This window comes from Nicotiana attenuata, chromosome 7, assembly GCF_001879085.1.
Source record: "Nicotiana attenuata strain UT chromosome 7, NIATTr2, whole genome shotgun sequence".
In the NCBI taxonomy this organism is placed as follows: Eukaryota; Viridiplantae; Streptophyta; class Magnoliopsida; order Solanales; family Solanaceae; genus Nicotiana; species Nicotiana attenuata.
Genome location: NC_031995.1, coordinates 101,228,798 through 101,241,618, shown reverse-complemented (window position 1 = coordinate 101,241,618; position 12,821 = coordinate 101,228,798). Strand labels below are relative to the sequence as shown.

General features: G+C 38.0%; 1 protein-coding gene across 1 annotated transcript; it reads right to left on the bottom strand.

Annotated features, from left to right (window-relative positions):
* On the bottom strand, positions 5,126-9,280 carry LOC109230324. Its single transcript, XM_019395834.1, has 10 exons — positions 9,188-9,280; positions 8,185-9,099; positions 7,559-7,998; positions 7,379-7,451; positions 6,913-7,284; positions 6,671-6,807; positions 6,381-6,576; positions 6,126-6,191; positions 5,883-6,074; positions 5,126-5,668 (listed from the first exon to the last, which is right to left on the bottom strand). The coding sequence occupies exons 1-10, from the start codon at positions 9,278-9,280 to the stop codon at positions 5,126-5,128; spliced, it is 3,027 nt and encodes a 1,008-aa protein (XP_019251379.1).

Genomic DNA, 12,821 nt, shown 5'->3' with positions numbered 1-12,821 from the left:
AGCCTCAAAGGAATCAACCTTGAACGATGAGGAATCAAGAAGGGAAGTTCTCCTAACAACCCTGTAGCATCTCGAAGATAAGTACAAACGTCTCCGTACCGATCCGCAAGACTCTACTAGACTATGCTCATGACTCATGAGACCTAAATGAACCTAGTGCTGTGATACCATGTTTTTACTACCCAAAATCCGTTAAAGGTCGTGATGGCGCCGGACACCACTGTCAGGCAAGCCAACACTAAATAGTTGATTAAATTCTCATTTTAACATTTTTGAAATCATAAATTTTCTTCAACTTAACTAGTAAAAGATGAACTTTACAGAATAATAATAATAATGTTTTCCAAATTTCAATACCGAATATCCCATAATCATCCTAGAATCCGGTGTTACAGGTGCATGAGCATTTACTAGGAAATAAGATAAAATACAATAACTGTCCGGAATACAATTTTTGGATAGAAAAGAAAATACAAGTACCCTGAAGGAGACTCTGCTGGCTGCGGATCGTCACACAAGATGCTGCTCACCTAAGTCCCCGTGTCATCCATGCCACTGCGCCCACTAGGCCACTAGCCATACATGTGCTTGTACAACAAAATGTACAGCAAGTGTAGTGTGAGTACGAAAACAACGTGTACCCAGTAAGTATCAGTCTAAACTCGAAAAAGTAGTGACGAGAGGTCGACTCCGACATTTACTATGGCCAACAATAATATACCAACAATGTGTGAAATTGTGGATTTTATAAGGCGACTGCAAGCTCAATAACATGAAGCAGGTAAACAATTCTTTTGTTAATAGGAGAATCCCAAATTTATTTATCATATTTTAACAATTTATATCTCCGGCCAATGAGGCCACATCAATCATCAATAGTTCAAAGACAATCAATTAAGTCATGCGCAATCATGTCGAGGTCGTACGACCCGATCCAACATAATATTTAAATTGTGCATCGCCGGATGGTCGAACGGCACGAACCATAGATGCATCTATTTAATCTGTCGAGGCGTTCGGCCCATTCCACAAAAGAAAAATACATTCAAACAGTCAATCAAGAATTCATCAAGGAGCAATTACCCAAAAAAAATGGCAAATCTCTTTTCACGGTCAAGAAAATGAAATTTAACCTTTTAGAAATTTATTTACCAAGTTCGATATGACTTAAGCAATTTAAATTGGCAACAAGGTTACAAATATCGTAAGTATAGCATGCTTTAAGGTCCTAGACTACCCGGACTTAAGCATAATAGTAGCTACGCACGGACTCTCGTCACCTCGTGCGTACGTAGCCCCCACAAATTGAAGCACATATTGAATTATTTTACCTATGGGGTAAATTCCCTCTTACAAGGTTAGAAAGGAGACTTACCTCGCTCCGAAATTCCATAATTGGCTCTCAAGCCCTTCCGACAACCCAAACCAATGTCCAACGCTCCAAAACTAGTCAATAAATGAAAAAATCCATAAATATATATTCTAATACTCATTATAATTCTATTTACATCAATTTCTAACTTCGTACGGAAAGTCGATAAAAATTACCCTCGGGACCACTGCCCGGATTCTAAAATTTTTTGAAGATAAACTTTACCCATAACCTCATACGCTCGAATATATAATTTATTCTCAATTTCATACCCAAATTCGTGGTAAAATATCCAAAATGCCAAATTCTAGGTTTTCTACCAAAAACCCCACAATTTCTACAAATTTCTATGTTTAAATCCTTATACAAACCATGTATTTAACTTTTCTTGAGTGGGAATCACTTACCTTGTGTTGCTTGAAGAAAATCTCCCCCTGAAGCTCTCAAAAATCACCCAAACCAAATGAAAATTGGAGAAAAATGGGCCAAGTCCCGTTTATAAAATCCTCCTCTACCCAGCGATCCTCGCACCTGCGATCACTGGACCGCTTCTGTAGTTCCGCAGGTGCGGCACCAATTCTGCTTCTATGGGAAAGCCCCCAGCTACCCCTATCCGCTTCTGCGTTGCCAAGACCGCATCCGCGATCACGCAGGTGCGGAAATTCCTTCGCACATGCGGCCTCTGCCCTATTCACTCCCAGCCGCTTCTGCGGTTCACTGCCTAGCTTCTGTGGGGCTGCTTCTGCGATGAAGCTTCCGCAGAAGAGGTTACACCAGCAACCAGAATCCCCTTCAGCTCCTCCTTCAAGTCAAAAATCGATTCGTTTGCAACCCACCCGAGGCCCTCGGGACCTCAACCAATTATACCAACTGTCCCAAAACACATTACGAACTTAGTCGAGCTTTCAAATCACATCAAACAACGCTAAAACCATGAATCGCACTCCAATTCAAGCTGAATGAACTTTAGAACTTCAAACTTCTAAATTCGAGGCCGGAACGTATCAAATCACGCCCGATTGACCTCAAATTTTTCACACAAGTCACATTCGATATTACGGACCTATTCCAACTTCCGGAATCAGAATCCGTCCATGATATCAAAAAGTCCACTTCTGGTCAAACTTCTCAAAAACCTTCAAATTTCTAACTTTCGGCAAATGACCCCAAAATGACCTACGGACCCCCGAATTCACTTCTGGACGCGCTCTCAATACCAGAATCACCATACGGAGCTATTCCCACACTCGGAATCCCAAACAGACATCGGTAACATTGAAATGCTCTTCAACCCAAATTTATGAAATCCTTCTAAAATGCTAACTTCCACAATAGGCGTCCAAACGCTCCACGGTCATCCAAAACCCGATCCGGACATACGCCCAAGTCCGAAATCATCATACGAACTTGTTGGAACCTTCAAATCCCGATTCCGAGGTCGTTTACTCGAAATCCAATCTTGGTCAATTCTTTCAACTTAAAGCTTTTCAAATAAAAATTTTCTTTCCAATTCAAATCCGAACTTCCCGAAATTCAATTTCGATCACGCGTATAAGTCATAATATCCGAAATGAAGCTGCTCATGGACTCAAACTGCCAAACGACGCGCTAGAGCTCAAAACGACCGATCGGGTTGTTATATTGAAGACCTTGCAGAATGCGCTTGACCTGAAATTACATAGAAAAAATTCAATCTTAAAACATACTTCCAACCTATATTGCGGACTCTCCAAAAATGATACCGCACCAGTGTCAGGTCCTCAAAAAAATTTACTATTTTTGGAGGATCCGACACGCACCTGTCAACATTTCGGAGAGTCCGAGCAACATAGCTTCCAACTAGAATAGAATTCTAAAACAAGGGAGAAACTTTCAAATACCTTTATGTGCTCCTCATCATTTATCCCCTTTGTTATATCCGTGTTCAAATACTTACAGACAAATGCAAAAACAGAAGTTGGTTCATACATTACTTTGACAGATGTATCTGCAACATATATAGCAACACCAGAAGAATTAGAGGAAAAAGGTCCAATATTATAGAACTAATCAAGCGTACTAATTGTACGGCAATACCTATACAAAGATAAAGGCCTGACAGTGTAGACTTTACATTTGAGAATATGCTCTCCAGTTTTCAAAGCCATTGATGAGCTTACCGGACTTGTACATATTGCAGAAATATTCTCCGACTACATGGTAACTGCAATTGAAGAGTTGGAGCTAGGTTAGACTGGTCGCAGCCCGGTGCACTAAGCTCCCGCTTTGCGCGGGGTCCGGGAGAGGGCCGGACCACAAGGGTCTATTGTACACAGCCTTACCTACATTTCTGCAAGAGGGCTATTTCCACGGCCCGAACCCGTGCCCCTCTGGTCACGTGACATCAACTTTACCAGTTACGTCATAGCTCACCTTCCCGTTGGAGCTAGGTTAGACTAGTGGCAGCCCGGTGCACTTAGCTCCCCTATGCGCGGGGTCTATTATAGGCAGTCATACCCTATATTTCTGCAAGAGGTTATTTCCACGACTCAAACTCGTAAACTTCTGGTCACATAACAGCAACTTTACCAGTTACCCCAAGTCTACCTTCCCGTTGGAGCTAGGTTAGACCAATAAAAGGGAAAAGAAAAACAAGAAGAAAAGAGAGGAACAAACGTTTCTGATGGAGTTGCTTGAAGAACATTACTCAGAGCTTTAATAAGTGATTGTGAGGTCTCTGATTGTCCATCTAGCATAGTCTGTACCTCATTGGAAACCTGAAAAGAGACAGTATGCGTCTGTGCATTTCTGAAATCAAATGAACAAACAAGGAGTAAGAAATAAATATTCTAACACCTTGTTTGGACGGTTGTTACTATTGTATTGTATCGTATTATTACTTTAAATACACTATTTATTTTGATTGTTACTTAAATTTTATTGTATCGCATCGCTAAATTCGTCGTTACGTAACAACAAAAACTGTTACTTTATGGAATAACGGATTTGGTGTGGTGACGTCGTTTCCTTATTTTTTTCCTCTCATCTTCCCTTCCTCGTCATTAAATAATCATATTTTATCTTTTACCTTACTTTTTATTATAATAGTTCTACTCTGTATCCTATTTTGTCTTAGTAATGTTGGAAGTTTATTCTCATGTTGTTGGTGCATGACATCATGAAACAATAACAAACGATATAATCTATCTAAACGTTGTATTCATTAAGCAATACAAAACCATAAGATACATTATGAAACGACACATAACAAAAATCTAAACCTAATTTAAAACAAATTAAATAAACACTATACAGGTTATATCCACACACATATACCTTGAATCACTGCCAATTGCTCAAATACAGAGAATAGAGATTATCAATGGCTCTAATGGTGGAAGATTCTGGAAGAAATTGTGAGGAAGAGAGTCGGTGATTAGAGGAAATGTTCAAGCCACTGTTTCATTATATACAAGGAGCTAAGAAGAAGAAGACTAGTAAGCATGTAAAAAGACTAATCTATCCTTTAACTTATATTAACAATCATAACTATCATTAGCTATCTAACTAACAGCCTAACAGCTCATCTAACAAGTCACGTGTAAACCATGTGACATTACAATATGCACCCACAAGCTGGAAGGTGCAAAATGTTGAACACTCCCAGCTTGCCAAGCAGATGAACATGTTGAGTTGTCCCCAAAGCTACAGTCAGCAAATATGCCTGCTGCTCCTTGGTGTTAACATGCACAGCCTTAACTGTTCCTTCCTTCATCATGTCTCGAATAAAAGGCAATCAATCTCTATGTGCTTGGTTCTTTCATGAAGCACAGGATTTGCCACAAGTTGGATTGCTGACTTACTATCACTAAGAATTGTGACTGGTTGAATTATGTTTACACCTAACTCCTTGAATAGCCCAAGTAACCATGTTACCTCAGCAATGCTGGCTGCGATACTCATGTATTCTGCCTCAGCTGAACTCCTAGAGACAGTTTGTTGTTTCTTTGACTTCAAAGAGATCATTGAATCTCCAAATTTGATGACATATCCAGTAACTGACCTTCTAGTATTCAGACATACAGCCCAGTCAGAGTCATACCAATAGGCAAGAGTCTCTACATAGTCAGACTTCATCAACATCCCTTGTCCAGGAGCAATTTTCAAGTATCTTACAACTCTTAAAGCAGCATCCCAGTGAGACCTTTTGGGTGCTTGCATAAACTGACTCAATGCCTGCACTACATAATTGATGTCTGGCCTGGTAATTGTAACATATAAAAGCCTTCCTACTAACCTCTGATAAGCACCAACATTCTGTAAATGTGAATCCCTGTGATTCCATTTGCTTGATCATATTCTATTAGATACTTGGAATTTACTTCCAATGGTGTGCTTGCAGGTTTGGCACCACTCAGACCCATTTCTGAGATTAACTCCAGTATGTATTTCCTTTAGTTCAGCAACACTCCACCTATAGACCTTAGAACCTCAATACCTAGAAGTATTTATGTTCTCCCAGATCTTTTACCTTAAAATTCTGATGCAGTATATCTTTGGCTTTCTTCACTAGTGTTGAGCTACTTCCTGTAATGAGGAGATCATCCACATACACTAAAATAATTACTATCCCTTCTTGACTTCTCAATGTAAAGAGTGAGTAGTCATGATGAATTTGTTTGAACCCTGCTCTAAGTAATGCTTCAGTCAGCTTGATATTCCACTGTCAAGAGGCCTGCTTAAGTCCATACAAGGACTTGAGCAATCTGCACACCTTCTGCTCCCCTTGTCTTCTGAACCCCTCAGGAAGCTCCATATACACTTCTTCATTTAGGTCTCCCTATAAGAATGCATTATAGACATCCATCTAAAACAGGTTCCAACCTCTTGATGCTACTAGTGAAATGACAGATCTCACTGTGACCATCTTTGCCACCGGTGAGAATGTGTCATGATAATCCAAACCTTCCCTTTGGCTGTATCCTTTTTCTACTAACCTTGCTTTAAATCTTTAAACTTCTCTATTTGCCTTGAACTTGATCTTGTACACCCATTTGGATCCAACAGTGTTCTTACCTTCTGGTAAGTTCACTATTTCCCATGTTTTGTTATCTTCTAATGCATTTACTTTTTGTTTCATAGCCTCTATCCACCTGCTGTCTTTCACTGCTTCTTTAAATGTCTGTGGTTCTATTAGCTGAGAGAACCTAGCCAAGTAGCTTGTACTAGTATGATCATAAGTCAGGTAGTTGGAAATAGGATAGTTGCAGGTAGTTGTCTTCTTTCATTCATATTGGTTCCTTAACTTGTTTTGTAGACCTTCTGCCCGGTCTTGAAATCCCCTCATCACCATCATCTTCCTGCCTGTTGACTGAGATCTCTGCACCTCCTTGATGTTCATCACTTTGTGTACATGCATGAACAATATCCATATTGTGAATATTCTGAGAAGTTTCCTACATATCATCATTGCTTATCTCATGCAGAATTGGTAGATTCCCTTGCATACCACTTTTTCCATTTTCTTGTAGGCTCATGTCTTCTGCCGTTGGAGTTTATACACTTCCATCAAATGTGTTGTCACCTGGCTGTGTGTGTAAAGGTGAGAATTGCAGTATTCCTTTCTCCATGTGCTCCTGTGAATCATATGATCTGCTCTCATCCTTCTTAGAAAATAGAAACCCTGATTCCTTGAATATGACGTTTCTACTTGTAAAAAACTGCTTTGTGGCTAAATCAAGCAGAATGTAACCCTTCTGTATCTCAGAGTATCCCATGAGAATGGCTGCCTTGGCCCTCTCTGCAAACTTATTTGTTTTGACTAAATTTGTTGCATAACACAAGCAACATATAGTTCTCAAATGTGCAATATTAGCATTCTTGTGGTACAACAACTCTATGGAGTTTTGCCCCCTAGAACACTTGATGGTAGCCTGTTAATCAAGTATACTGTTGTCTTAACACACAACCCCCAGTATCTATTTGGAATTGAAACCTAAAACTTCAAAGCCCTTGCAGTGTCAATACTTGTGCCTTCTCTGCACTATGCCATTTTGCTGTGAAGTGTAAGGGAAGCTGCTTTGGTAAATTATACCAAGACCTGTTAACCGCTCAGAACATTGTGCATTAAAAAATTCAGATCCATTATCTGATCTTATCACCTTAATCACAACACCAAATTAATTTTGAACCATGGCAATGGATTGCTTTATTGCCACTATTGCTTCAGATTTTAGCTGCAAAAAGAACACCCATGTATATCTAGAGTAATCATCCACAATTGTTAGGAAATAATGTTTCTTATCTAATGTAGCAATCTTACAGGGTCCCCATAGGTCCATGTGTAGAAGATGAAATGATATCTCCGTTCTGGACTTGCTTAATGGAAACTTCAATCTAGTCTGCTTTGCTAGTGGACATATCAAACAATTTTCATGTGACACTTCACTGTTTTTATTATTTAAGCCTACTACATGTCGCATTACTGATGCAGATGGGTGACCTAGCCTGTTATGCCAAACTTCACTTGAATCTCTGCTTGTCTTGATCACAGCATTGAGTGCATTTATTCTGTTAGTCAATCCTCTGAGTACATACAAGCCTCCTCTTTCTTTACCAATCCCCATCACCTTGCCATTCCAAAGATCCTGAAATACACAGAAATCAGGAAAGAAATTGGCATTACATTTCAGTTCCTTTGTTAAATTTGCTACTGAGAGCAAGCTAAACTTGAAATTAGGAACATAAAGCACATCCTTGATCTCTCTCTTGTCTAATAGGGTTGCACTACCAATGTGAGTAATATCAGCTTGCTCTCCAATTTAAAGATGTACTCTATACTTATTAGTTTTCTTTGTACATTTAACATCTGATAATAACTCTAAATCAGAGGTGATGTGATGAGTAGCACTTGAATCTACAACCCATTCCTTCTCCTGTGATTTTTGTGTAAAATTGCTCATCAGACATTTAACCTCACTTGCTTCTGCACTTGTTCCTGGACCTGCCATGTTTGCCATGCTTGATTCAGGATGTGACTCCTTGTTCAACAGATTTAGAATATGATTGTATTGGTCATTTGTGAAGTAGTAATATCTCTTGTGCTCAGCAACTCCAGATGGGCCATCACCCATATCCTGCATAAAAGATGTACTTACATCTGCATTGTTAATCATAGCCATAGGTTCTCTTCTCCAGCCACCTGGTTTACCAGCATTGCCACCATTGCCACCTTGCTTACCAACATTAGGATTGTTCCATCCACCTTTACCATTAGTTGTCCCATTCCAAATATTTTGATTTCCAGTGCCTGAGTTCTGTTGCCATTCACCTTGAGTCCTTATTCCTTCACCATATCTCCTTCTAGGAGCATAATCAGCAGGATAACCAACAATCTTATAACAATTTTCCTTAGTATGTCCCTTAAGGTGACAACAATCACATTGTAGGTATTGTCTCCTACCTCTTCCTCGTCCTGCTTGCATAGCTAAAGGCTCTATCTTATCAGAAGTTACAGCATTCACTCCTATTTTTTGTTGACTCTCATCTTGAATAATCATATCATAAGTTTGATTTAGACTAGGCACATTTGTTTTCATAAGAATTTGTCTTCTAGCTTGGTCATATGATTCGTTCAAACCAGATAGAAATTGCATAACTCTTTGTTGATGTAAATTTTCTGCATGTTCTTTCGATTTTTCATAGCAATTAGAAAATGGAACCAAAACATCATATTCATGCCATAATTCCTTTAATAAAATATACTGAAACAGAATTAGTTCCTTGAGATAATGTGGCAATTTCACGGTGCAATTGAAAAATCCTAACACGATTTACCTTGTTGAACCTTTCTCGCAGATCTTCCCATACTAGATATGCATTAGATGCATATACAACTCCACCTAGAAGCTCCGGTGCCACATTGTTCATAATCCATGAGAGAACAATGGCAATGCATATCTCTCACTATTCGATCAACTCTCCTTCATACGCACTCCTGCTGCATCTACCAGTGATGAAACCTAATTTCTTCTTCCCCAAAAGTTCTATTCTCATAGATCTACTCCATAGTCCATAATTCTCGGAGCCTGTAAGCTTCACAGGTATCACGAGTGAGCTAGGATTATCATAAGGTCCAATGTACAATGGATGATTGTGATCAATCGTCACAATCTCCGGCACCGACGAATCTGACTCTGGCATGACTGAAAATTGACGAGCTTCAACAAATCTCGATTAATCGATGATGGAAGCAAAAGAAGAATTCAGAGATCTAGCGTGACTCAATCCAGGTACGTTCCTCTAATACCATGCTCAAATACTGAGATTATCAAGGGCTCTAATGGTGGAAAATTCTGGAAGGAATTGTGAGGAAGAGAGTCGGTGATTAGAGGAAATGTTCAAGCCACTGTTTCATTGAACATACTGTATCATTATATACAAGGAGCTAAGAAGAAGAAGACTAGTAAGCATACAAAAAGACTAATCTACCCTTTAACTTATATTAACAACTATAACTACCATAAGCTACCTAACTAACAGCCTAACAGCTCAACTAACAAGTCACGTGTAAACCATGTCATGACACTACAATACCAACAAGTGTGACGCTAAAGTCCTTGGAAGAAAAGGGCAACTGCCTGACAGAGAATACACAATTGTGTCCGTCATAAATTAACTCCGCACTCTTCAAGCCGGAGTGCTTATATTCCATAAATAGCTTCTTCATTATCTCTTTCCGAACTCCAGCACAACTGACCACAGGAGAAATCTTGAGCTATAGGATTTCAATTAATAAAACAAAATGAGTACTACGTGGATATATATATAGCTTTCTCTAATTTGAGAACATTGGTTACAAAAAGTTAAATACCGAGAAAGGACAATCCAGTGCACTAAGCTTTCGCTATGCACGGGGTTCGAGGGAAGGGTCGGACTACAAGGATCTATTGTACGCAGCCTTATCCTGCATTTCTGCAAGAGGCTGTTTTTACGGCTCGAATCAGTGACGTCCCTGTCACATCGCAACAACTTTACCAGTTACGGCCAAGGTTACCCTTCCAAAAAAGTTAAATACTGACGTTATAAAACCGTATATGGTTGAAACGATGTACAATATCAACTTTGAGAAGATTTGCTCTTACGAGACACCTCTCCCCTAGTATCCTAGTGGGCCGAGAATGTCCATTAATGTCCTGAGAACTTGAATCCTCATAACCTCGTTGATCGCAGGCTGAAATTTGATCTCGTATACTCAACAGTGACATGCATGATGCAGTGCAGACTTTGGAAAAGAAAACTACGTTTATGAGACTGCAGGAATAGCATCAAAGGCCTCTTTTGCATATATTTGTACGTAACGTTGTTCTGGTTATTCTGTATCTCTGTAGCGTATAACCTTTATGTTAACCTCCACATACTTAAATAAACCAAAAACAAAAGGCAGAAATGTTTGAGACCTCCAAACTTGACAACTTTTTGTTTAGTTTCTCTTAAATTTCACGTGGTCTTTAATACTCCTGAACTTGGAAATTTGATAATCTTGATGCTGATGTGGCAAAGAGCGTGAATACACTCTCTTTAAGGTGCGCGGCGGGAAAGAAAAATCTAAAAACTAGCTTCCAAGTGGGTTTTTTTCAAATATTAATTGATACATAATCAAATATAATGATTTATTTGTTCCAATTATTTAGCCAATATATGGAGTTCCAACAAAGTATTTTATTTTATTTTTTGAGATGCAATAATAATATGTTCTAACTGTGTATTCCTTCTTTTCCTGACTAAATATGCAAAAAAAAAAAAAAACTTGATTAAAATATCATCGTCTTTAGACAAATAAAAAAATAATCAAATTATTGTTATTTTAAATTTTATTTTATTTTTACAGATTTTGGCATGAAAAAATAATTTAAATAGTTGATGGAATTATAAGGATAAAAATATACTCCGTATATTTTATTTTAAAAAAGCCAAATGGAAAATAATTCATGTGGCAGCGCGTATGTTGCACTTCCATGGATTGTCAGCGTCCAGAGGGTCGAAGCTATAAAATTGCCAAGTTCACACGTAAAATTTAAGGGAAACTAAATAAAAGTTGCCAAATTTAGGGGGATCCCGAACTATTCTGCCAAAAATTATCCACGCTCGATATTTGAACATGAATTTCACTTGTGAAAATTTTGCAGTTTATGTGTGGGGAAAAAGTTTTTTTGAATTTTTTTGAAAAAGTGATTAACTTTTTGGTTTTTGAAAACTCATTTACGATTTTTTTTCTAAAAACTTGCAAAGTTTTATGGACAAACACATTTTTAAAGAAAAATTTGAAAAAAGGGAAAGAATTACGGGGCCTAAGATAAGTAGTAGTGATAGAATTATGCATGATAGTTAAGAGAATCCAACAGGTTAATAATTAACCTATTAGATTGTGTAATCAAGCAGATTACTTAACTGAGCATTTGCTAACAAATATTATAAAGAAAACTAATTAACGTGGTTAGCAATAGCTAAAGAAACATGGCCGATGTAGTTGATCATCATTTTTTAATCAAGTAAATATTATTGAGTTGGTTTTATCGGGTAAATGGGATAATATCTTAACTTATAAAAGAATAAAAATATTATTTGGTGAATGAAATATCTATCAAGTAAATATTATTAATTGTACACAGAGTTTATTTAAGAAATAAAGGAAGTCTTTGAGAAAATTCATAAGCTGGATGATCATTTGAGAAATTCGAAATTTGTTGGATTAAGTTGATAGACCAAAAAATAGGAGAAAGTGCAAAAATTTCACTATGAGTTACCATTAAATCAATTTTTTTCCACAATATTCTTATTAAATCTAACAACTAGAGTTTGGGGAAGCGCCGCACCCCAGCGGGTGTGATGTAGACAGCCTACACTAATGCAAGCATTAGTTCTGCTTTCATGGCTCGAACATGTGGCCTATAGGTCACACGGAGACAACTTTACTGTAGACCTATAGTCAGGGGCGCATGCAAGAATTTTTGCGAGCGATGTCGAAATTTATAGAAGAATTGGAATAATAACTTTAATTATCATACCTCTAGACAATAAATAGCCTTTATCTATTAGTTTTGTTGAGTCTTAAGTAAGAAAAGATCCTGAGTTCAATTCTACTTCATCGCAATTTTTAACCACAAAAACTCTTTCAAATATTTGACAAAAAAATGTGCTAATGAAGGTTTGAGCCTCTAACCTCTTAGAGCAAAATCATGCACATAATCAACACACCGAGACACAATTTATGTCAAGGGGCGTTATTTTGTCCAACTTATCCGTTTCCTCAGAGTCAATTACTCAAATGGTCACTAAACTTTATTATCTCCTAAAGTCATTTTTCTTTCGTTTGTAACAACAAAGTCACTGAACTATGCCTATTGCACTCAGAAGGTCACTCAACTAGATTTTCCAAATTTTGGATTGCCAAATACCAATTCTACCCTCT